The 26,142-nt window shown below is 30.6% G+C and overlaps 2 protein-coding genes across 7 annotated transcripts; one reads left to right on the top strand and one right to left on the bottom strand.

The window, feature by feature from the left end:
* On the top strand, nt 1–22,850 carry LOC111615992 (gastrula zinc finger protein XlCGF57.1-like). 5 transcript variants are annotated; one of them, XM_023357436.1, is made up of 3 exons: nt 1–164; nt 8,631–8,753; nt 19,196–22,850. In XM_023357436.1, exons 2-3 carry the CDS (start codon nt 8,690–8,692, stop codon nt 20,335–20,337), a joined length of 1,206 nt encoding a protein of 401 aa, XP_023213204.1. In that variant the 5' UTR covers nt 1–164; nt 8,631–8,689; the 3' UTR covers nt 20,338–22,850. The 5 variants fall into 5 exon arrangements, with proteins under 5 accessions (XP_023213204.1, XP_023213205.1, XP_023213203.1 ...); XM_023357437.1 differs by having other exon boundaries at nt 1–168; XM_023357435.1 differs by lacking the exon at nt 1–164 and adding an exon at nt 1,208–1,566.
* Nucleotides 1,565–6,691, bottom strand: LOC111615991 (disintegrin and metalloproteinase domain-containing protein 10-like). 2 transcript variants are annotated; one of them, XM_023357432.1, is made up of 5 exons: nt 6,671–6,691; nt 5,925–6,526; nt 3,117–3,802; nt 2,469–3,045; nt 1,565–2,391 (listed from the first exon to the last, which is right to left on the bottom strand). In XM_023357432.1, the coding sequence occupies exons 2-5, from the start codon at nt 6,494–6,496 to the stop codon at nt 2,220–2,222; spliced, it is 2,007 nt and encodes a 668-aa protein (XP_023213200.1). In that variant the 5' UTR covers nt 6,497–6,526; nt 6,671–6,691; the 3' UTR covers nt 1,565–2,219. The 2 variants fall into 2 exon arrangements, with proteins under 2 accessions (XP_023213200.1, XP_023213199.1); XM_023357431.1 differs by lacking the exon at nt 6,671–6,691 and having other exon boundaries at nt 5,925–6,554.
* Nucleotides 22,851–26,142: the final 3,292 nt, after the last annotated feature.

Below are 26,142 nucleotides of genomic sequence, written 5' to 3'. Positions count from 1 at the left end.
TTTGTTATACCAATTAAACTTTTTAAGTTTGCCTTCGATCTTATCACAAATAAAAAAAACCTCAAAAACGAATAATTTGGATAGGAAAAATATTCTAAATCGTCGAAAGTTAGGAATACTTTCGTCGCCGAATTACGCTTACTCCATTCCCAATACTTTACGCAGTAAGTAAGTCTATTTGACATTAATATTTAAATCGGATAGTAATATAGAGTATAAATGAAATATATTAGCGTATTAGTGTACAAATAAAGCTTTTTAGCTTGCCGACCGCCATAGTTCAAACGCTATCGTCCCACGTGATCTTTATGACGACATTGCTAAACGGTCTTCCTATTGGTCTAATTTTTACCGTTTGCTTTCCGTCGCGGCAAAAGTTGAAAATTTTCAACTTCGTATTCCGTCGACGTCGACGTCGACGGCAAAAGTGACGTCATTTTGCCGTTCCGTCGACCGTTTCCGTCATCCGTTGCCGCATGTGGGTACCAGGCTTTAGACTTGAGTCGGTCGTTGATGCGTAGGTCTCACAGCACGCCTGTTATTGAGCGCCACTTCAGCCAGGCAGCATTGACGCGTGCGACAGCTTCGCAAGTCACTGTCGCCGGAGATCACAGAACAGAGATATTTAAAGTGCTCAGCTCGGGGAAGACCGATGCCGTCGACAACGATTGTGCCTGGTTCAGTCGGGTCCGTCAAGTACTCCGTCTTCTTCAGGTTCAGTCGAAGGCCGTGTTGTGCAAGGCGATTGTGTAGGATCGACCTACACCACGTGCTGTAGGTCGATCCTGTCAGTGGAGGCGAGGAGCACATCGTCAGCATACAGTAACGTATACGGTGCACGTTGCTGGATTTCGCGTGTGATGGCGTCTATGATGACGACGAAGAGGAGCGGAGAGAGTCATCATTGTGAGATCCGAATAGCCCCTGGGTCTAATTAACAATTTAAATATAACGTTAAAATTATAAAGTAAAATATTTTATTTTTGTGTGAAAATATCGTTTTTCTAACGTAGGAAAACGGATAAAAGAGCCACTTCCTTTAACGGAAGCAGACACATCCTTCTGTTTTCCACTTATCTATCATAAATTCACTACACTGGGAATTGTCGACCCCTCAATAATTCCCCTTTTCATCCGTTCACGTGAGTGAAGACAAATAAGCTGATTGGTCATAAATCATGAGATATAGTCAAAGATCTACATGATTCGGGGAGTACGTCGGGGAATCTCATATTGGAAAGAAGTTCCCATATTGTCTCCCTAAGGCCAACGCCCTTAGTTAGGAGTACGTCCGAAGATCTCATAGGAAAAGGAGGTATCCCATATTCGCTCCCTAAGGACAACGCCCTTAGTTCGGAGTACGCCGTAAGAACTCAGAGAAGACCGACGTAGTCCATATTGTCTCCATAAGGCCAACGCCCTTAGTCGTATCCAATTGAGTATAATAATGAACTAATCTAGGAGAAAAGAAGAAAATTTATAATATTGTGACAAATCAAGACCTCTCCATGAAATGAAGATCTATCCGAGAATACAGATGAACATAAAGACAAAATAAACTTTGAGGTAGTATGATTATATATGAATTTGTGAGCTCTCTCTCTCGACTTGTATAATTTAGTTAAATCCATACTCTGTCTTAATCGCTTATTGGAATTATTGGGTTAGATCCAATTTGTATAGTTTTGTTTATTATAGTTTATTAAATTCTTTTATTTATATGTTAAAAGAAATGCCTCATTTTTGTCTGAATCAAATCAATATTATCTCTACACGCGTGTTAATCCGCGTATCTAAATTTGATTAACTGGTGTCGGTAACCTGACGAGGAAGAAGGTGAATTCGCCATCACCAAATTCCGCTTTAAATTTATTCTAACTGTAAGTCCCTCCGCACTCGAATTTCCTATAAAATTAGGAAAAGCCATTCTTGTAGACGACCCGAGAACTAGTTTTACCAACTAGCCGCCGATTAAGTGATACAAGAGTAATAAACTACTTTGTACCCCCGGCTAGAATCTCACATCATCATAATTAATCAAAATGTATAAAATAGCTTTTTATTCACTTGAATGAAGAATAAACTTTTAAAATAATTCTTTATTCAACCAGAATATACTAGATTGTAGAATTATAATAAGTCACTTAAAATCTCAAAACTAATAAATTTAGAACATAACATAAATTTTCAAAACATGAAAATAGAGAATTATGAAATTTTCACAAAAGCAAGCGAAAATTCAATTGTTTTATAAAAAGTTGCCCTAAAAACAAAATTAGCGTAAGTAGTTGGCATATAAACAGTACAGTTGGCAAATTTTCTAATGCTTCGTATATAATGCGATGATTTACATCCCTGATTACTTCGATTTTAGGAATACATTTTCCATATCTGTTTTAAAAAGTTAATCAATATTAAGTTCAGCTATATTTTGACAGATTTTATGCAATATGCGTAAGAGCTTTTACCTATCACAAATGTTTTCTTCGCCACAGGATGATCCTTCCATTTTTAAATATAATCTACCATCCGAGGAGTAGTATCCAAATTCAGAGGCTGACTTGCAAACATTGAAACGATCCAAACAGCACACGTGACACTGATGATTACTTTCAAGAGAACACTGACAAAGTGGTAAATGATGATCTTGACAGACAGAGCTTTTACATTGTCCAGATTTACAAGTGAATTGAGTACCTTTGCATGGTGTGCCGTCTTTCACATGTTTTCCTGGAGGACAAATACCTGATATTCCATTACAAGTAGAATGCATTTCACATGGTTTGTGGGTATAGCAAGTTGTGTTTGATTCAGACGATATAAATTTACATTTATCATTACAACATTCATGCTCTCGCGGACTACATTCGTAACCCATATCATTTCTAATCTTACATTTATTTTCTTCGTCATACAATGCAGTACAACATGAATCGATTTCTTTACATGAATTATTGCTGATCGAGCCACAATCACATTCTTCACCACTTTCTGTAATACCGTTCCCACAGAACGGTTCATTTTTGTATGTTTTCAAACACCAACCTTTAATTTTAATAAAACTTGAAAGTAAACAAATTTGACTCGGATATTGGTTAGAATAGAGTTTTACTTACCTTTCTTATTCAAGACGTTATTTATAGTTTTTCTACTGCATAAAGAAAATAATTTATTATTAGGCATTGATCCATCTGTAGCATATTCACTCAATATATATTTTCCCAAGTAATCATTCACGATGCAGTTGGGATCCTCGTCTGAATCGTGATCACTACCAAAACTATGTCCGAATTCATGAGTTAAGGCTATGTCGATAGTAGATTTCGTCAGTACGTTTTTATGAGTAGACATTGTAATTCCAAGTACATTCAATGTGCGTATGTAATTTCTATAACGGAAAGGTGTCTGACAAATTCCTGATATGAAACCATTACGTTCGTGAGGAACGTAAGAAATTCCTATGACATTTTCAGCAAACTGTCTCTGGCAGAAATTCACTAATAAGCAGTTTTCAAATTTCTGATGATAGAGAGATATTTGGAATAAATAATATTCTGGAAATTCAAGTTCATCGCTAAAAAGAGAATTATGAGCAAATTTATCCATATTGATAGTTATCAAAAGGACAATAAAACCAACTCCGTCTGGAAATCGATCCTCATCAAAATCAGTTTCTCGGAAAATGATGTCTGCTGATTTTATATGATAGAGCATTCTGCTTATAGTATATTTTATATCTCGATGAGATTCTTCATATAATGTATAATCAGCCATCAATTCAATACTGCATAACTTTCCACTTCTATAATATTAATAGTATATTATGCAATTAGTTTATAATATAGATGATTATAGCATGAATGGGAATTTGGCACACGAACGGAGCGAGTGGGCCAATTTCCATGAATGCCATAATCGCTAATTATAAACGAATTGTCATATGGTATTTTGTGGTTAGACTACACCTGTAATATTATCAGTGGCGTGCCGTCATCGGAAGCGGTGGATGCGCCGCTTCACTTGTATTTTCTAAAAAATAAATACATATTAATTTTAATCATATGAAAATAATCGCACAATATTTTACTATAACCGCATTATGTATCTTATTACAAATTGCTATACTACACGTGAAAAAAAAGATAAGATCGCTATTGTATATTCGAATATTAGTAGCGGAGTGGAAGCGCTATATCGTCAGCATCCAAAAAGCCAGATTTGCGCATGCGCTTTACAGAGCACCAACCTCACCTGGTTTAGCTGGTGGAAGCCTAGGACCTTGGGTGGATGCTACACGTATACCGCATCTAATTCTATCCAGGACCAGTTCTGGGCAGTTAGCCGCCTGCCTGCTAGATATTTGGCCACCCTCGCCCCATTATGGGAATCACGAGTAGATTTATAACTTAACCCAACCGATAGAATTTACTGGTATGTTTTTATGATAGTTCTGTATAGTTGACAGGAGTTTTAAAAAATCCATTAAAATATTTGATATTTTTATTCCGCTCTCCCATCTTATATTACCTACGGATTTCAATGTTAAACCAGTGATATTACGATTTCGTATGTCCCATCGATAAGGGGATGTAGAAAAACACGTGTATAATTCTTGTATAATGTTAAAAAATTAACCGTTACTTTGGTAGCATCATTTACAACTAAATTTAATGAATGAGAGAGATGCACAAGGTACAGAAAAAGCTCTAGAATTTATTTTTCTTAAATTAGTCTTTCCACTTTTTTCCCGAGACTACAAATATTCGAGTACAAAGTAACTGGTTTCGACTTATTTCTACTTAAGAAGTAGTTAAATAATTAAGAGATTAGGGAATTGGGAACATAAATAAAACCCTGCTGAAAGAGCCAGTATATTTAAACAAAAGCTTAACCGTACCAATCTTTAGCCGAGTACAGTGGGGACTGATTTCTTGGTAATGCTATATGTAATAAAGAAAGAATTTTTCCAGTTCAATGAGAGTGACTGAAAAGTAAATTTTGGAAATTTCCGTGGACACCACCTGGTCCTAAAACGAATTAGTTAGAAAACAAACAATGGACAATTTATTAAGTTTAACATATTTAGATTTTTACAGCTATGGCGAGAAACGTTTAAAATTTACAACAACCTGTCGCGTTCTTTGAGGTATACTAGTGATGCGACTAAACAAGCATTTGACATTGACCGGTATCGGCACCCTCGGGATTTGGTAGTCCTCGTGCATGTATACACTGCAGGACCGTCTCTGATCCCAATCATTAGCCACTGGTAGGGAGCTGACTAAGTGGATTGTTTTAAGATTTAAAAAGTAAAGAATATTTTGTTATTTTTATATACGTTTTTTTACAAATCTATATTTAATTATAATTTTCTTTAAAAGTAGGCCTATATTCGTACAATTGAAGAATATTTTGTACCAGGTAGGAATATCCACCACACATTTTATTTCACCAAGTAAGTTTTTTTTCATTTTATTTTTAATTTTAGCCCTTTATATCGTGGATAGCGATTCAGAATGCAATTGTGATATTAAAAATACATTTAGAGAAGTCTACGGTTTTTACTGGCTTATCGAACAAACGAATACGAATGGACCATCACTGACGCGCAATTAACTGATGCCCCTGGAAGTCAGCTTCTTACAGAAACAGCTTCCCTATGTCACGGCACGCCACTGAACATTATACGTATGGAATTCAAAATCCTGTATAAACACAGTGTTTGTAGCATGGCTTTATGGCACGGATGCCACAAATACTGTGTTTATACAGGATTTTGAGTTTCATAAGTATAGTATTATAGGTGTAATCAACCACAAATCATACAAATCATATTATTATTGTTTTATATATATATATATATATATATATAACCTATTTAAAACTTTATTTGAATAGATTTAAAATCAATAGAATATACTAACTTGAGATTTGGCATAGGATCATCTAATAATATTTTCTGACAGTTTTGGTTTTCGACATTTCTTTTAAAGGTATTATGGTATTTATCTATCGTTCGCAATTCCTTTGAATCGTATGCTTTGTATATCAAAGCTTTGTCTTTATAAACAGATTCTTCAAGATGTTGAAATGCAGACTCTGAATAATATATGCCATCTGGTATTACTATTCTACCAACAAAAACATCACGAAGAAAATAACCATGAATGTGAGAGAAATTTTCTCTATCTACTGTTCCTTCATAGAGCAGAGATTCTCTAAAATTACTTAAGTTTTTCTTTATAACTTTTTCACTCTGATGAAGAAATATTTGGGTTTCTGAAGATAGAATGGAATGATCTTCTCTTAATTTTAATTCAAAATGTCTTCCAAATGCAGTAAATGAAAGTCTTGGATTATTCACACGGATGGCATTCGATTTTGATCTTTCATAAAAGATATTTTGTTTGACGATTTGATAATTTTTTATATGTGCTAAGTAAAGATAAACGCTGTCTGTATGAATAAATATCAAGAGAATATTCAAAAGAATCATTTTGGAATAACTTCAAATATTTGAAAATTTCTGGAATTAATAAATCCAATAAATAAATTAATAACTCAAATAAACTGAGAAATTTATGTTTTGATTTACATAATTAAAAACATGAAAAATTTATCGTTATTTAAAATTAAAACGTGTTAATATTATACCAAATTTTAAACATACGTGCTCTATGTGCCTGTCAATACACGCATAATCTTTAAGAATTAATATATATTTTTTTTATTTTATTTTATATATGTAGCTATGTAATACAAAATCGAATAATAAATTTTTAATTTTTTATATATGTATTATATGAAATATAAAATAATACAAAAAAAGATGGATAACATTATTTTTAAATTTAACGCTTAAAAAATCCCTTATCTTATTTCTAAATACAGTAACTTGATCGACACGAACAAAATATATTAAACTAAACTATAGAATTAAATAATTTAAAACATTTTTTTACTTAAATAATAAATTTAGATATGATTGAAAAATAAATAAAAGATATTTCCGTATGCTGCATAAATAAAATACGTTTCTATTCAAGTTAGATTAAAATTTATAACTTATGATATATATACAGATTTTTTTTCAGTTGTGCAAACACATTATAACAATCCTTCAGTTTAAAGTTCCTTTTTTGTGAGTTGTAAGATAATAGAATTTCTACATTTTTCACTTCATTATAGCAATTTCGTTACAACTTTTATCTCTCTTCAGTGCTATTGTCTTCCAACTGGTATACAGATGAATCCGTATTCAAGGGAAAGAATCGAGCACGGAAGCAACTATCAGGTTCCAGGTGTACAGAAGTTCTTGTTAAGTCTGACCAACTCAGGAAGGCACTCCCCAAAAGGCAGGCGTTGGACTACTTTACTAATAATTCGCAGGGGAGAGGTATAGCTTAAGTAACCTAACATCTGGTTGACATACCATATTACGGATAGATGGGTTAAACTATGCTGACCAGTCACATTACCCCTGTCAATGGTCAGTAAACATCGCCTAAGGGTCTTCCCTGGTAAATAACAAAATTAAAATACAGTCTAACCAGACTGTATTTTAATTTTGTTATTTACGTAAAGTAAGTTTGAATACCGCGTTCGAAAAATACTTGTAGTATGATAAAGATATTCTTAGGTAGTGAACAAAATTTTAGATTTTTCTATAAAGAAGTTGTCGAAATACAAGCAATTGAAATATGCAAAAATTGCCAAAAAAGCTATATTTTTTCTTTTCTTTATCCAGCATTGCAGACGCTTCTAAAGAAAAACTACTGGGTCTAAAAAGTTCAAATTTTTAGACAAACTTTTCTAGTTATCAGTGAAGTGCAGGTGAAACTTTCGGGAGGGTCAATAGATAAAAGTTCACGGGGGTTATCCATAACATTCACAATCCAACCGGGAACACATTTCAGAATCAGTAAAAATGGGGACTAAAGTAATTGAATTTTGGTTAGTTTTTTAAAATTTAATTATTTATGGATCTATAAATTGGTGCTATTATATTGACGTGTTAATAAAATTGCTCTATTCAAACACTGATCCTACAATCAAATATTAAAAACAGGCAACACCGGGAACAGTTCCCGGAAATCGGGAACGCGATCACCCTACCATAGTTATTTTTCTTTTATCGCTTAATTTTACTCTCGTAAGAATAAAATCGGATAGAAACAAATGATTTTCATTCAAAATGTTACATATCTTAGAAGTATTATAAGAATAGCGCATAAAAAGTGTTTTTTTTTCATTTTTAATATAACAAGAAGGCTTTGGATTATATTCCTTCAATAATGTAAGACCGCTAAGAACTACAGAAATTATCTTTATGCAAGGCTGAGTATTACCATTTTTTATATATTGGCAATTATCACTGTAAGCAGAATATATGAAAAAATGAGGAAAAACTTTTATCCAACCTCCTTCACTTTTAAATTCGTATGAACTATTGCTGGGAAACTTTCTTAAAATATGATTATTTAATAAAGTTCTATTATTATATAGNATCATCAACTTAGAAGTCTTTTTATTTTTTTCATACATTTCTGAGTCTTGTTTACGATTGATATCGTACATTTGATAGAAATGGTGTTTTTATTACTATATATATTTCATATTGTTTCCACCAGGTTATGCTGATCCGAGCAATACCACATCACGATAGATGGCACCACAGTGAGGGGGGAAAATGGCCACGACCCCTGAACAAGTTGTATGTACTCCTACATTCGTATTTCCAGCTGCTTTCCCTGGTAAAGATTGGTTTTTCTTTATTTTACATCAAAACATGAATTTTAGTTAGTTTAAAGTTAAGATTATATCGATGTATTTTATATGATAGCCATTCTAAAATGGGGGGGAATTGTTCTGTTTCCCCTTCGTAAAATGCGACCATTTTTGTGACGTCAATGGCTTCCCCCTTGTCCTCCCCGAGCGGGCGTCATGGCGGCCATTGGAGTGATAAGAATAATGTGTGTCAGTTGTTTGGAATTTTTATTAAATTTATGCTTAAACATAAAATGACAAATGATAAATGAATTTTTGATCAAATTCAAATCGTCCAAACAACTTTTCCTTACTTTAAGACAAAGATGTTTCTAGGAGGTTGCAAGATAAACATTTTTACCATATTTTAATCGTGTTTAAATAAGAGAAACTTTATTATAATTTTTCATTAATCTTTTTAACTTTTTCTTATTTTTCTCAATGCTATAAACATACCAATTAACTTGTTTTTATATGTGTATTTAGTCAAATTAGAAATCTTATGTAGTTATTAAAATTTTCCTTTGGGTCTAGACAGAGGAAAGTAACTGTGTTTAGACAGAGCGTATCATAATCATTTTCCTGTTTCAAAGGTTGGATGGAGGTTGTTTATATAGATTTATTTTTATTAGCAGATGATTTAATATAATCTCAATAATCTTATCTGGTTAAAAAATATAACAACAACAACGTGGTTCAGTTTTTAAATCTTTTCTAAGGTTTTAAATAGGATATAACCAAGCTGTTGATTTAAAAATTATTGTGTATCCATGGCAACATGCAAAGTAAAGTAGGTACAGTACACCAGTTGGCAGATTATCTCATCTAAAAAACCAATATTATCTGTAGGTTTGTGTTAGTAATACAATTTATATCATTTATCCAATAATCATGTTTAGGAATTAAGATTTTTCACAAAGGAAATATTTATTACGGAAATAAACATTTCAGTTTAAAATTAAAAACATGTTGATTAGATTATAAACATTTCAAAGATTTCTTAGATAATCTGCCTGTAATATATATTTGGATAACAAAATACTGATTTTAATATATTAGCACTTTAATGGTTTTTAGAATAATGTTTATATAGTTTTTAATACAAAATTGAAAGCATTAGGGTGATAACATAAAAAAAGATTGTGTAAATAATTGTAAATAATTTTAAAATTTAAAAAATTATGAATAAAGTATTTATATATACTATATTGGTGTCTAGATGATAAAAAATATAGGAAAATTTTGTTGAACTAAATTTCTTTGTTTTCTTGATGACAAAGTGACTCAAAATCTTCCATGAAATAATTATTGTAGATAGGGCACTATCTTGTTATTCCAGTTTGCTCAAACATATTTAGTTTTACTCCTTTTGCAATATTTTCCTTAAAAAAATAATAAATTCACTCAATTTAACAAAGTGACTAATATCTGTAAAAACAGATTAAGTAAATATAATGTATTTTTAAATATTTCCTAACTGAGAAAATTAACAATACTTTAAGTTAAATATTATATTGGTTATGATGATAATGTGTAATGCTACATGGTTGATTTAAAAAGACACAGTTTATTTATTTTTTATTATTATTACTATTATTATATGTTTAAATTTATTGTTTCACAAACAGAAAACTCTTTTTTTTTTTTGATAGTTACCAATATAAACTATTATTGTTTTTTTAATTTTGTTCATTCATTGCTATATAAAGGACTTTAATAAAATTTAACCAACTAATACATATTTTAAAGTACAATAAAATTAATATTACCATCTTTCAGATAACTTGATAATACATTTGTTTTAATAACACACACTTTCAAAATCAGTTTTAGGAATTTTAACTTCCAAATTATAGAGAAATATTTTCTAAAATAGATACAATCTGTTTAACAAAACGAATTGAACATAAGACACCAATAAAATAAAGGGGCCGTCCATAAATTACGTAAGGTGTTTTGGGGTGGGTGGGGGTAAAGGATTTCTTACTATTTCTTACTCAGGGGTAGGGGGTAATCTCGTCTTACGTAATATTCTTATTTTTATTTTTTGATCTCGTTGAGTGGTGGCGTTTTGAATTTGGCTTCAATTTGGCGGTTTCTATTAAGAACGCTGGTTGTCTCGTGTGACGTGATAGAGTAATAACGCTAGCAGATTTACGCTCTACACATTTTCTGTCATGGGAGAAAGGCCGTGTGGTGGTTTCTCTCTCTTGTTTTTTATTAGAATAAGTGCACCATTCCTTTGGGTTGTATAACACTAAGAATACATAAACCAAAATGCATAATACAAAGTAAGCATAAAATTAGTATTCGGCTTTCAGTGAAAACTAAAATGTAAAACCAGAAATTATAAATAGTCTTTTCTTTCATATTTTTTAACATCATTGTAAAAAGCATGAAATAGTGGTTTCTGAACAAGCTTATCGAGTGGACGTGGCCACCCGAAACCAAGCGTAAAAATTTCTAATCTCAGAATAAGTGTATGTTGATCGTAAATTGGACAATGATAGATCATATAGTCGACGGTGTCTAGGTTTTCTGTACACAAAAGCAAGGAGCAGTTTCTGCCCGGTTATACATCGCTTGGTAGCTTCTAAAATTACCATGCTCAGTAAGTAGTTGAGCAGTAGCAAACGTTAAATCTCTAAGTAGTGATGAGAACCTGCATTCAACACTAGGAAAATAAAGTCTTGTTATTCTACCAGTTTTACTGCTTAACTACTTTTACTGGTTCCACTTTTGCATAACGTTGTTACGAATATAATTTTTAAGGCTGCTACGTGAGAGAGGGATGCGAATGTAGTCCAAATCAGTGTCCTTAGCCTCAAAGTCGTCTTTTTCATTTCCTAGTATGCCAGTATAGCCAGGAACAAATATAGAAGTTATCTTATTTACATGGTTTTTAATATGGTGCTGGATATATGCGATTTTATTGCTATTGCAATTGGGATTTAATAGAGCTTTTAGGACAGACAGAGAATCACTGTAAATGTTGATAGACAGAGTTTCGTTTGGTAGTGAAGTGGCCCACTGAACAGCTTGGTAGTCGGCATCTTCTTCAGCTTAATAGATGGAGGTATGTTGGAGGTATCTGTACCTTCTAACATATTTTTGGCAAAATATGTCAGTTTGGATGAAGATACAGATAATTGAGCCGAAAAGAAGTGAACTTTTGGACCCATCTGTGAAGATATTAATGTCTGCGTGATTATCCATGGAGGAAGCAGATGACACCAAATAACCTTGTTCACAGGATGATGATCAGAGATAGTAGGGTAATTGCAATGTGGTAGCGTATGAACAGCCGTAGATAGGAGTAGAGATTGTTGTTGAGCCTTGACGTTTGTAGTTCTGATGTAGTAGTTTAGAACCTTTTCTACGATACATAGTGGCAAAGGAATAAGCTCCGCTAGTATCAGAGAGGCATTAGTAAAAACTGTTCTGCCGCACTTTGAAATTCTGATGTCAAACTGGCTTTGAAGAGAGAGTAATTTACTTGCTACTGAACTTTTATTAGTTACATGATCACAGCCAGAGGCCGCGTAAAGTAGCATTGGTTGTATTGCCCCATTATATAGAGTTTTATAAGCTTTATTATTTAGTCCCCAAGTGCACCTAACACATTTTAGCAGCATGTAGTTTATTTTCTTGGCCTTAGCCAAGATGTAATCAATATGGCAACGGAATATAGTTTCTTTCTATTCTCTCTTGTTTTATCTTGTATGATGTTTCTTTTACACATGCTCAAGCTAGTCGATCTGACAAAGTTTTTTGCGTCTTTTGCGAACATTAAAATTAATATAAAAACAATTATAATGACGTTGATTAATGATGATGATAATAATAATAATATTGTTAATAATTAAAAAATAAAGTTCTTAAAATAAATTGTTCATTCGAATTCATTAAATTTTTATATTTTAAAATGTGTTCACATAAAGTCTTTTATAAATATTAGTACATATTAATTAACTAGTTAATAATTATATATTTTGGACCTAATGTGTTTAGGGTTTCATTAAAAACATTTTTTTGGTTAATTTAAAATCTTTCTATAAAATCATGCCAAAATATTACGTAAGATAGGAAGGGGAGGGGGGATAAAAAGAAAATATTACTTTTTCTTACACAGGGGTGGGTGGGGGTCTAGAATGGCCGAAATCGCCCTTACGTAATTTATGGACGGCCCCTAAATGGCAGTTACAATCCATCTGATATTACTATTATGAAAATACTTGATTTCTTTGTTATAATCTTTTAATTAATATTTTTAAAGCTACAACATGCAAAATTAAACAATTAATAGAATCTATACCGCATTTATGAATGTATTTAAAATTTTTTTAAATTCAATAGAACAAAATTAATAGTATATGCAAGTTTAAAATTATGAATAAAAATATAAATTTAATATAATATAAAAGTTTAGTTGATTTTTAAATAGTTTAATTTTATTTAAACTGTTAGTTGGAAACAAACAATGAAAATAAAGAGAAAAAGTGACAATAAATGGACGCTTTACTTCCAAAAACTGGTTGTATGTGATGAATTCCTATGTGTGCATTTAGTAAACAGCAGTACTGGTAGGCTTTAGTGAAGCAGTTGGCTAAATTAGTCTTTCATGATTCAATTTGATGGTGCTTTCTTAAAGGAGTCTGGCATTGTTCAAACAAATATTTTTCTGCTCTATGTTTGTGCTGAAAAATAAGTGAAAATGTGCATTTAAATTTAAAATTTGCTGAATAAATCTTCAATTTAACTGTAAATGTGGAAAATAAAAGAGAATTACAAATACAGAAATATACCATGTATAAATGTTTAAAATTATGTTTCTTAGTTTTGAGTCACTTCTACATCATCTGTTGGTTAAGGAATCTTAAACTTTACAGTGCTGCTTTATAGCACTGAGCTAAAGTGCTATTTAGTTTTTGTCTGTTGAATATGCTCTATGAAAGTTTATATACTTATTCAGGATAGTTCTGGGAAGAATATAGGCTGGGAATTTTGTATTTTTGTTTTTCTCTATGGTTTGAGTATCACATGAGAATAACTGAATAGATTACTATGAAACTTTTTGTACATATGTTCAGGATAGTTCCAGGAAGGATATAGGCCACTTTCCAAAAATTTGACTTTGTAAGCTTTGATAGAATTATGAGATCATTTGCAAAAGTAAACAGTTCATACTGGTTCTTACCAGGTCTTTTGTATGAATAGGAAGTTTTGTCTAGAGGTAATGGATGTGGAGGAAACCATGAAATTTGAATACAATAAGTTAATGTCTTTATTAACAAATGAAAATGGACATCAGTGAATGCTGGTCAGCCTGTTATTTCTGCAAATTGTGTGTACCACTAAACATACTACCACTTTCATTTTTACCTGTGTGTGAGTCCCAAGAATTTCTTTTGATGTAAAATTGTTTTTGATCAGATCTGTTATAAGTATATATTCTTTTTCCATATATACATTTTTGTGCATGTATTTTTATGAGTATATTATCTCTACTTAATATATCATTTTAGTGAATGTAGCTAGGCACCTCAGCTAGTATATTCATATACTAATTGAATTGATTAAAATAGTAATTTTAAGTAGATGAAATTGTTTTTTATACAATTTTTAATTTAAAGAGAACCACTTTTAATTTAGCAGTAGTAAATTAATATCAGATTAAAATCTGATTAAATCTGAAATCCATACTTAAAATCTGATCTCAACTCAGTGGTTTAACATTTAGACATGTTACTTGATTCATCTTCATGCCTAATGAACTTCATATATTCTATTTAGAATTATAATGTATTTCACAAAGTCAAAAATTGGAAGATTTGTCATTTAAGTACATGTTCAAGTTTGTCTTTCCAGAGATAAATCCACCGTAACTTAGGGATGAGAAGGGATAGGGAGTTCTAGGAGTTCCATCTGTATTTATATCTATATTCCACATTCACCCAATGAATATGAATATTTACTCTTTTGTGTTTAAAAATCAATGATACTCTTAGGATTTGTGTGAAGTTTCCGAAGTGAAGATGGATAATATTGTCTGAAAACACAAAGATAATGTGATATGTTAATATCAAAAATTATTATATGTATAGTATACAGGGTGAACTAAAAGTAGATGGACAGTAAAGGATAACATTTATTGAGATTATATATACAAATTATTCACCAATACAATACAATTTTATCAGTGCAGGTGCTCAAATTGCTGTCCATCACAATTTACACAGATCTACATTTTACTATTTCACTCTTTTACAAACATTTTCACACAAGTATCTTTGTGTATTAATTTCTTGAAATGCATCCCTGATGTAATTTTTCAATCATAACCAAGTTAAATATACATCATTGTTATAGTATAACCCTAATGCAAACCCTATTCCATCTACTGTCCACCTACTTTTGGTTCACCCTGTATATAGACTACAATAAAGTAATTTTGAAATTCTTAACATGGAATTAAACATCTAAAAAAAATTACTGCCAGTATGCATAAGGTGAATAAAAAGAAAAGTCCTGTTTTAGAAAAATGTAATAACTAAAAACAGTGTTTATATTTTCTTAATACTGGTAAATGTCACATTTATATTGTACCATTTATAGTATTTTCTAAATTTGTTTTTTATATCTCCATCTGCACTATCTTTTGTTTTGGATATAGTTTTGTTTTCTATATTTCTTGTTTTGGATGTAATGCCAGTTCCTCCATGGTGCTCTTTTAGTAACCACATTTTTATCTTTGAAAATATTATGATTAGTGCTTCTCCATACCTCATTTCTTGACAAGACTGTAACATGAATAGTTACCAGACCAATATTTTTCCATTATTGAAAAATGGTCTCTGACAAAGGGGTCTCTGACCCCACCTAATTTGCTTTTTACATTGGCTTCAGTCAGTCCATGATATTTGTGGACAATAGAGTAGCTGCTTGTTTCATTCATTTTTATTATGCCAGTCACCAGACTTTTTGCCTGAACATATAGAATTTTTGTTACTGAGCAACTACCAGTAGTATGTACAGTACTTTACCTGCTATTGAATCTTTTTATGTTATCTGTCAGTTTGGCATACTTGTGTAATTTGGATGAAAAATAATCCTGTTTATAACTAACTACTTTATTAATAAAAAAAATATCTAGTGTTTGTTAAGAAGATAACATGGCATTTGATGTTGATTAAATTAAATATATTGTTCATATGTTTTATGAAAACTCTAACTTTTTGAAATTTACAAAAATGCCTTCCTTAGGAGTCCATTTATATATATTTAAAGTTATATTTATAAAAGACTACTTTGTTTGATAAACCTTGATTTGTAACATTTAAATTGTCAGTCATTTTATAGTCAGCTCTTGAGAAAGACATTTTTTAAATTTTGAAAACATTACAGCTTTTCATATATTTTATTAAAGTAATTAACACCAAATACTGTGTTAACAGACTAATTATATTGGTATATTCCATAATAAAGTTACAATAAAAAATATTTAGTTCTTTCAAAATGGAATACAATTAGAGATTTGAATACTTACTGATTCAGTGCCTGTAAGGATCAAAGAGTGTACAAATGCTCATGGTGGGCACACTTCTTACTGAAACATGTACTAAATAACAATAAACTTGGCTAGTTCATTTCGATTTATCTTCTGGGTATGATCCTGTATATATTTACCATGTTTCATGAAATTCCACTAATTCTGTTTGGGTAAACAAATTTTCACCAGTGTATTACTATCTTGTAAGATGAATATTGAATATACTTATTCATTTAAAATTCTAGTTGAGATGTAGAAGTTTGAGATTTTGCTAAATTGAATTTCTCTTGAAGATGACACTTAAAGCTCAAAAACTTTAAAATGTTTTGGCATAAACAAAAATTTTTTTTTTAATTTTGAGTTATAGAACTAAATTTAAGAACTTTTTACGATTGTAGTTTTTTAGGGAGATTTTTATATAAAGAATACAACAAAAAATTATTTTTTATATCATACATGTAATTATATATAAAACAATAAAACAAAAAAATTAATACTATCAATTTATATATATTCATTATCATCATTTTATATATATAACGATGATAATGAATATACTATATAACATTGATAGTATTTGTTCATTGAATTTATTTTTGAAAACTTTTTATTTTATAATATAGTTGTAGAATAGCACATTTTACTAAAATACAATAAATTAGTTGCTTAAAGTTATTTGAGTAGTTGAAGCCTAGTTAGCTTAGTCATTTTTATAATACAGTAAATTCTTGATTTAATGGCAAAAAAAATTCAACATCTTACAGAAAAAATCTATGTTTTTTTTTATGCATGGATATAGCATGCTAAAAGATAGATCAATGAATCAATAAGTATTAATTATTCAATGTACATCATAATACTTTATTCATGTGTGTTAAGGATCATTTCGTGCCAGTTCAGGCAGGAATTGACTGTCACAATGCAAAATTTCGATGATTTTTCAAAAAGTGGATTTATCTTGAACCCATGTAAAGCTCCAGTAAAGCATTTTGCAAAATTTCATTTTTGGAGATTTCATTACTAAAATATTATAAGGGTTATTCCATATCAGTTCAGGAAGGAATGAACCATCATGATGTCAGATTTTGACAAATTTCACAGAGTGGGTTTATCTTGAACCCATGTAATGCTCCAAAGCATTTTGAAAAAAAAAAAAATATTCATTTTTGGTGATTTCATAACAGTTTCTAAAGTTTGAACTTTTTGGAGAAACTATTTACTTGAATGCATGTAACTTTAAGTTGAAGATGCAGTTTGATCCATTTTATAGGAAAGAGACAGGATTTATCTGTTCTATTACAATAAGAATGATTGATTTTGGATAGTTCGTAGCTCATTTTTTGATTTGAACATTTTTTTGTACAAAGTTTCAAATATTTAAAGTTGAATAGTTCAGAATGCCCCTTCGCCAATTTTGTCCATATCCACATACTTTTTAATCGTACCCTTGTTCTATTGAATGGCAAAGTTTGATAAATGTAATTTTTCATTTAAGGGAGAAAAGTCAAGTCTAAATTTTGGTACCCTATCTGTACATGGTCATTAAATGGCCACTATCTCCACAAATTAAATCTTGATGTTTGTTTATGGGCAGATAGTGCACTAAAATTTAGACTTGACTTTTCTCCTTTAAATGAAAAATTACATTTATCAAACTTTGCCATTCAATAGAACAATGGTATGATTAAAAAGTATGTGGATATGGACAAAATTGGAGAAGGGGCATTCTGAGCTATTCAACTTTAAATATTTGAAACTTTGTACAAAAAATGTTCAAATCAAAAAATGAACTAAGATCTATCCAAAATCAATCATTCTTATTGTAATAGAACAGATAAATCTTTTTTTTTTCCTATAAAATGGATCAAACTGCATCTTCAACTTAAAGTTACATGCATTCAAGTAAATAGTTTCTCCAAAAAGTTCAAACTTTAGAAACTGGTATGAAATCACCAAAACTGAATATTTTTTTTTCAAAATGCTTTGGAGCATTACATGGCTGCAAAACAAACCCACTCTGTGAAATTTGTCAAAATCTGACATCATGATGGTTCACTCCTTCCTGAACTGATATGGAATAACCCTTATAATATTTTAGTACATTTTGTAAATTGTAAGTTCATTGTTAATGAAGTAAAACCTTGATTTAACAGACATTTCCAGTCTTTGTCATATTTAAAAATTCACATCCTGTTAATTTTAAAATGCTTTTCATATGTACAGTATCTGTTAAATTAATAGGTTTTTTTTTTTTTTTAAATCCAAGAGTTGCCACTCTTAACTTTATGCCACAATGGGAGTGTCTCTATATATCAATATCATCTGAAGACAAATAAATACAAAATTTTTGTGTTTTTGTCAAATTTAAATTTTGTTTTCTTTTTAAGAACATTAATTATATTTAACTGAACAAATAAATATAGTGTATTTCCAAAAACTGTTTATTTCCATCCAATTCAGATCATATACTTGTTCACTATAGTTCTGAGACTGTAATAAATACTGTATAACTTTTGACTTAGTGGACTTCAGCAATAGCAGAACCTTTTGCTAATAAGTCAGTTAAATCAAGGGTCTACTGTTAATTGTATAACTAGTACAAAAAACAATCTTGTGTAATATATATTTAATATAATTGAAAATATTAAATAATTAATCATCATGCATAAGACAAAATGCAAATAATTTTTAATGAGTCAGTTTATTTCTTGATAAAATGTTCTTTGAGACTGTTAAATCTTATTGTTAGATCCAAACTTAGTAACAACTTTAAAATACTAATGCAAACTTGAATGTAGTTTTAAAATAGTTGCATTTAAATGTAATAATTTTATGAACATATTAATTTATATTTAAAGTATTTTATTTTTTTATTTTTAGGTTTTGATCCAAGATCTCATTTAGCAAACTTCCATGCAAATGCTGCTGCTGCTGCTGCTACAACACAACCAACCCAAGTTCAGTTGCAGAATGATATTAAAAATAAAGCACTTCGTAATACTGGATTAAAACTTCAGACCCAGGTTTCAAATAACGAATTTGGGGCTGGAAGAAATTTATTAGTTGCCACTTTACCAAATGCTTCATTTTCTAATATTGATACAAGCAAGGTTCCATTGGGAACCACTGAAAAACAAAATAATGGGAATATGAAAGATAAGTTGTGGCCTTGTCCATCATGCAAAGTACCATTTAAGGCAGCTTCTGAATTACAGGTTCATTTATCAGCTCATACAAAAGGAGAAAGAACTGTACCATGTCAGATTTGTGGAAAATATTTTGTATCTTTGGAAAGAGTCCGCATACATATTCGTGCAGCTCATGGTGAAAAATCTTGTTCCTGTGATATTTGCGGAAGTGGTTTTAGCTATCGTTGCAAACTTCTTGATCACATGAGGACTCATACTGGTGATAAACCTTTCCATTGTGATGTATGTGGAAAGTTTTTCTCTCAGAAGAATCACTTAACACGTCATTCAATGATACATACAGGAGAAAGACCATACCCATGTGATTTCTGTGGTCGAGGATTTTATAGAAAAGATAAACTTACCAGACATCGCCGCATTCACACTGGAGAAAAACCATACACTTGTCTGACATGTGGTGAATCTTTCTATCGTAAAGATAAATTGACTGGACACATCAAAATGCATGCTGGAGAAAATCCTGCTTCCTGTGGCATTCCTGGAAAATTTTTGGATGATAAAAATTTAAAGAATTTGAGTACCCTTAATACTTGTCAGCTTCCTGTATCCTCAGCCCAGCCACCTAATCATAATACTGGTCTATGTCCTACTGGAAATAATAATTCAGGTGGAAATGCCAATAATGCAGCTGCACCTGGTACTAGTGGAGGTCCTAATGGAGGAAATATTAAGCATGAATCTAATCCAACTCCAAACCCTAATCCAAGCACAAGTACTGCTAGCCCAAGTCCAAGTTTAAGTCCAAGTCCAAACCAATTTGCATCACTCCCTTACAAAAGAGACTGGCAAAATCCAAACCCTGGCGTTCATTAATTCATTTTTTATAATTTTTATGTTTAAATCATATAGTTTACAAATTTTGGCCTAACTACTTTGCATTAAGTATTTTCAGTTTGGCTGTGTAAAAATTACATATTCTAATCTTGCATCTGTAAAAAATATATATACATATATATATATTCGTAGTATATATTCAAATATATACAGGCATACATACAAGACTAGAATATCTATGTGGCCTAATTGATTTGTAATATAACAATGTCTTCTTTGCACAGTGTTAGCTAAAATCATAATTCATTGAAAATCAATATTGAGCTGTAGTGCATGTAAGTTCATTGTTATATCGTCACTCAGGTTATGGGTTTATCTGTTTTATTTCATATTTTCATGACAACTTGTGCAACCTATGTTGTATATACAGGGATTATTGCAATGGTATTAATTTTTTTTTATATATATATATCTTCTTTTTTTTAGGAGGCAGAATTACATGTCATACAAAATATTTTAATGACTGAGGCAAATTATTCTCTAGAAGGGGATTGTTACTTAATCCATTTCATTCATAAATCTTAAGAAATTTTTGCAGTGAATAATTACAGTTATTTGATGTTTGTATTTGTTTATAGTTGCTAACATATCAGTAAAGTGGCAAAAGAAGTGTTATTTGTTGTGTAGAAAAATTTTTAGATTTGAAGATAAGTAATTTGCTATTAATGTATGTAGATGCTTTTTTAGTATATTTACTAGCCATATTTTGATTAATTTTTGTCATTTTATAAATTGAAAAAATTTCATATATCCCAGAAACATTTATAATGCTTTATATGTTAGTCAGTGTACTGTATATAAAGATATGGTATCTAAGGATATTCTCAATTTTATTTTATCTGCAGCCAATATTAGAATTATCTTTGTAACTCAAACAAATTTTAAAATATGTAGAATTGCTACAGCTTTGATCATAATTCTGTATTGAAAACAAAATAATAAATATGTTACAATATATTAAACTTGCTTATTTAAAATTGTTGATTATACAAACAACATTTCATTTACTGTTAGAATATTTAATAATGTAGTTTCAACATTTACAAAAGAAATTATAGGATATGACATCTTAAAGTACAAGAAAGTATGTTTGTATGCTGTTTAGATATCAGTAAACTGGAATTGCTTTTTTTAGTTCTTTCTAGTTTTAGATTATTTTTGTTAAATATTTTATTTCACAGATTTTTTAGTATATTCCTATTAATTAAAATACCTTAAATGCAGTTGATTTTATTTGAAGATTGTTAAAGTTTCAGCTGTTCTCAATGTCATACATGAAGAGAACAAGCTATATAATTTTCCAAACTTACTTTATTAGTAATAATAGAATTGATATTTTCAATACAGTAGTTTTAAATATTTGAAAGTAATACAATATGTTTACAAGTTTAGGTTTTTAATTTTTTTATTCTGTTGGAATACCTGGATTTATGGAATGCTCAATAATTAAGATGTTTTCATTTAGACACTTATATTGTCATTGCTGTTTTTCATTATCAAACAAATAATGTTCTTTTCACTTTTATACAGTGTGAATTAGGAGGATAGGAAAATACATTGGGAAGTGATAGTCTTTGTAAACAAAAAACTATATGAATGTGGGTACTATTCTCATTTGTTTTGGAGATATATCTGTTTGAAAGTTGCTCACATACACAATAATGAATTATACATATGTTACATTCATAAAAAATGCTCAAAATTTTCTCATTGTTATTGTATGAGTCATTTTAAGCAAAACAGTTCTTTGCTTATCCATACTATTATCTCAGTGTATTTCCTTATTTCCCTATCCTGACTCACCCTGTATATGTTGGGGCTATTTTTTTTGTATAAAAATATCAAATTCTAAGGTGTTTTTATCAGCAGCTTGTGCACTAATGCAAATTGTTCTACATATATATACAGTGCTCTTTTTCTTAAAAAAAAAAAAAACATTACTACTGATATGCATATTAACCGAGGGACAAAAATCCTAAAACGGTAAATTTTTTCAACCTCAGTAACTTTTTACCATATTTAAAAAAATCTAACCAAATTTACATTAAAATCATTAATAAAATAGGAAGATATATTCTTTTTGTTTAAAAGACGACAAATTTTGTTATGAAATTATTTTTCCTAGTGCAATACAAAGTAGTAAAACACGATAATGGACAAAAATACTGCAACACAGGAAAGCAGACAAGTCCTGCAACTTTGAGTTTAGTGTTGTGTAACTCCACCTTTGATCTTTAAAACTGCTTTAATTCTTTGTGGCATGGAATAAATTAACTCTTTAAACATGAGATTGACCAAAATTACTTAATATATTTTGAGATGAAATTGGCTGAAGACAAAATTGTTTGACTGGTTTTGGTTTACAAATTTCCCACCACAAGCCTAGCCTGAGGAATAAAAATTTTACATCAGATACATAGAAGAAATTTTTGGAGTTTAGAGTTAACTTCTGATATTCTTGGATACTAATTTTTCATACTAGATGTGTTTTCCTTTAAATCTTTCAAAGTTAAAATATGTTTTGTTTGTTGTTTCTTCACCTTATCCTATATTTTTTCTATGGGAATAAGGTCTAGGGCAGTGATTCTCAACCACTGTGCCGTGGCACTTCAGTGTGCTCTCACTGTGAATACCCATACATGAGTGACGTCAGACAAGTAGTTCAATCAGTTCTACCTTCCTAGGGCACGTTTGGAAATTGTAACCAATGTTACCATTAACTGCTGGTAGTTACCAAGGTGTTTAGAAAACGTGACCTAAATAACCAACTATAATAACAACAATAAAGACACTGAGTTCAGCGTTACATTCATACGCTTTTTTATCACAAGCACTTTCAACGAACTTATAGTCGTCGTCCTCAGGCGAATACAGATATTTACCGAAAAATTTTAAACAGAAATAATCCAATGCAGAATAGAACACGCATAAAATAAGTTGAAACTTTGTTAAAGCCGTTAAGAACAACAGCTTTAGTTCTTAACGGCTTTAACAAAGTTTCAATTTATTTTATGCGTGTTCTATTCTGCATTGGATTATTTCTGTTTAAAATTTTTCGGTAAATATCTGTATTCGCCTGAGGACGACGACTATAAGTTCGTTGAAAGTGCTTGCGATAAAAAAACGTATGCATGTAACGCTGAACTCAGTGTCTTTATTTTTGTTATTATATATTAATTTGGCGTGTTAGTCATCCTATTGATTACTAAATGACCAACTGTGTTTAAAAATCACTGTTATGAGTCCTGCGGTACTTACCAAAGTAACCGTGTGTAGTGCCAAATTTTTAAAAGTGTACTGTGACGAAAAAAAGATTGAGAATCACTGGTCTAGGGAATTGCCAGGCCAATCTAATCTATTCCCATGTTTTCAAAATATGATTATTATTTTTTGGCTGTATGAGCAGGTGTACTATACTATTGATAAATGTATTCACCATCAGAAAAGTAATATTTAGCTGTTGATATAACATTTTCATCCAGTATATTAATGCAAAATGATGAATTAATGTTTTACTTCACAATTTGCAAACTCACAAGTCTAAGCAGTTAGTTCCATATGCCATAATCCCTGGTGCAAATTGTAGTCTTTGAAATGCAATTAGGTTGCTATTTCCTGGTCTATTTTGGGCCAGGAATATCAACCTAAAGGTGTTGTGAAAAAATGCGACATCTTTGTATTTCCATCCATAAATAGATAATATCTTGATTTGTCACTAAATATTACTTTTTACCATTTATTAATGTCCCAATCTTTATATTTTTTATGCCATCTAATTCTCTCTAGTTTCATTGCATTTATAAGCAGCAGTCTCATTTTTGCTTGCTTAAATCCAATGCACATTTCTCTCAGTTTGTCTTGTTTTTGCAGAAATAGCTTTTTTAGTTATTTCACTCCACTTGTTAACATTTTAGCTGAATTTTTCCTAGAACTTCTTATAAAACTTCTTAACTTTATCTTCTGTCTTTCTAGTACAATGTGGTTTTCCTGGTTGGTTGCTGTGAACAGCTCACGTATTTGTAAAATCTAAGTGACTTTTACAACATGGAATTCATATAAAACAGAAAAATCAACAGTGTTATAGGGGGTTCGACTGTATAAAATATTAAGTTATTGTAAAATAATTTTGTGAAAGTTGCAAGATTTTTGCCTATATGATTTTTACTTTATAATACACTGTAAAAATAATTTCGTAAAAAATATGTGGTCCTTTAAAAGAAAATTTCTCTTCCTATTTTAATTTTTAATGTAAATTTGACTGGATTTTCTTAAATGTGGCAACAAAGTTACTGAAGTTCAAAAAAATTGCTTGTTGCAGAAATTTTGTCCCTCAGTTTTATAGTGACTGAACATATAGAATTGGTTTTACTGAACAGCTGCCAGTACTACATATTGACTATTAATACATTTTATGCTATTGCCATTATGGTATACCGATCTAGTGTACCAGTGCATTATGACTGGAAAATGACTCATATATATATCAAATTTTGAAGCACAGAAGTTTTTAGAATTAAAAATATAATTCAGTTAAGTACTGTGTGTGCATTATACTTGAAATTCTTCATTAATGAAGTGTATGCAAGAAATAATGATGGTAATAGCATAACTAATCCTGATAAAAAAAACTCCAGTTTAAAATTAGATACTGTTCAGAAAAAGGAAATTGTATGCTTGCACTTGCAAATAGGCTTCCTAGGTTATCAAACAGGAGATATTGTATTTCAGATTGATGGTTTTATGTAATGCAGTATTGTAAATGAATTGCTGATGCTTGGCTTAGGTGGAGCAAATGTCAATAAAGTATTGAATTTGGTAAATATTAGGCTGATTAAAAGAAGGGGAGAAGATCTATTAGATGTTGCAACATGCAATTTGCATTTGATTCATAATGCCTTCTTAAAAGTCCTACAAGAATATGATGATTCTGCATAAGAATTAATTTATGATCTACATAATTTTTAAAAACAATGTCTTTCAAGATGGGAAGATTATGAAAAATCAGAAGAAAAATTACCAAAGCAATGCTTTTTAAAACATGATTCCAATAGATACTTCCCTGCAATAAATGGCTAACTATTGGGCCTGCAACAGAGAAACTTTTAGAACAATGGTCCACAGCTGAAGATTTTTTTATTTTTAATTCTAGTGCATGATAAATTAATGAACACTGAAAAATATTTTAAAAAATTGTAAACACCATGAAGTATGTTGATATTAAAGTTTAATTAAGCTTTATGTAGAAGCATCAGAATTGTATTCATATTTTGTTGAATTTTCCAACAAACTGAACTGCTGATTCACTTAGTAAACAAGGAACTTCATATCATTAAAAAATTGAAGGCCAGATATGTAAATCAAGTAGTACCTGTAGAGTGGTAGTGCTCTCTAGTAAAGCTCAGCCACATGTATAATGTTAGTGTCAACTTTGATTCTTAATATCTCCATGCCCAATGAACCTATTTGAATAATGAAATTAAAATACAGTAGAACCTCGATTATCCGGACCTCTATTATCCGGATTGTTCAAAATAAACAAAAATTTTAAGAATTTGCTGATTTGCACTTGGCGAATTACGATACTGTTTATGTACGTGATGGAATGCATAACTTTTTTTGTTTCAACGACGTCTCACCCGGCACAGTGGCCGTAAACTCTTAAATATATTTTGCGTCGTAATAAAAATATAACTTGACATACGTATTTATAGATAATTTATTTTCAAATTACTTCATTTCTATGACCAAGGGCGGCATAAAGCATGGGCAACGTGGGCCACCGCC

Source organism: Centruroides sculpturatus, unplaced genomic scaffold (genome assembly GCF_000671375.1).
Source record: "Centruroides sculpturatus isolate CEXI.00-Female unplaced genomic scaffold, Cexi_2.0 scaffold530, whole genome shotgun sequence".
Classification (NCBI taxonomy): domain Eukaryota; kingdom Metazoa; phylum Arthropoda; class Arachnida; order Scorpiones; family Buthidae; genus Centruroides; species Centruroides sculpturatus.
Note: the sequence above shows the minus strand (reverse complement) of the source record. Positions and strands in the feature narration are given on the sequence as shown.

Coding starts and splice junctions, on each gene's coding strand:
- LOC111615991 (XM_023357432.1), bottom strand. CDS start 6,496: ATGATTCTTTTGAATATTCTCTTGATATTTATTCATACAGACAGCGTT. Junction 3,803..5,924: donor GATCCTATGCCAAATCTCAA/GTTAGTATATTC, acceptor TTAATATTATAG/AAGTGGAAAGTTATGCAGTA. Junction 3,046..3,116: donor TAACGTCTTGAATAAGAAAG/GTAAGTAAAACT, acceptor TTAAAATTAAAG/GTTGGTGTTTGAAAACATAC.
- LOC111615992 (XM_023357434.1), top strand. CDS start 8,910: ATGGCTTCCCCCTTGTCCTCCCCGAGCGGGCGTCATGGCGGCCATTGG. Junction 8,977..19,195: donor GAGTGATAAGAATAATGTGT/GTCAGTTGTTTG, acceptor TTTTATTTTTAG/GTTTTGATCCAAGATCTCAT.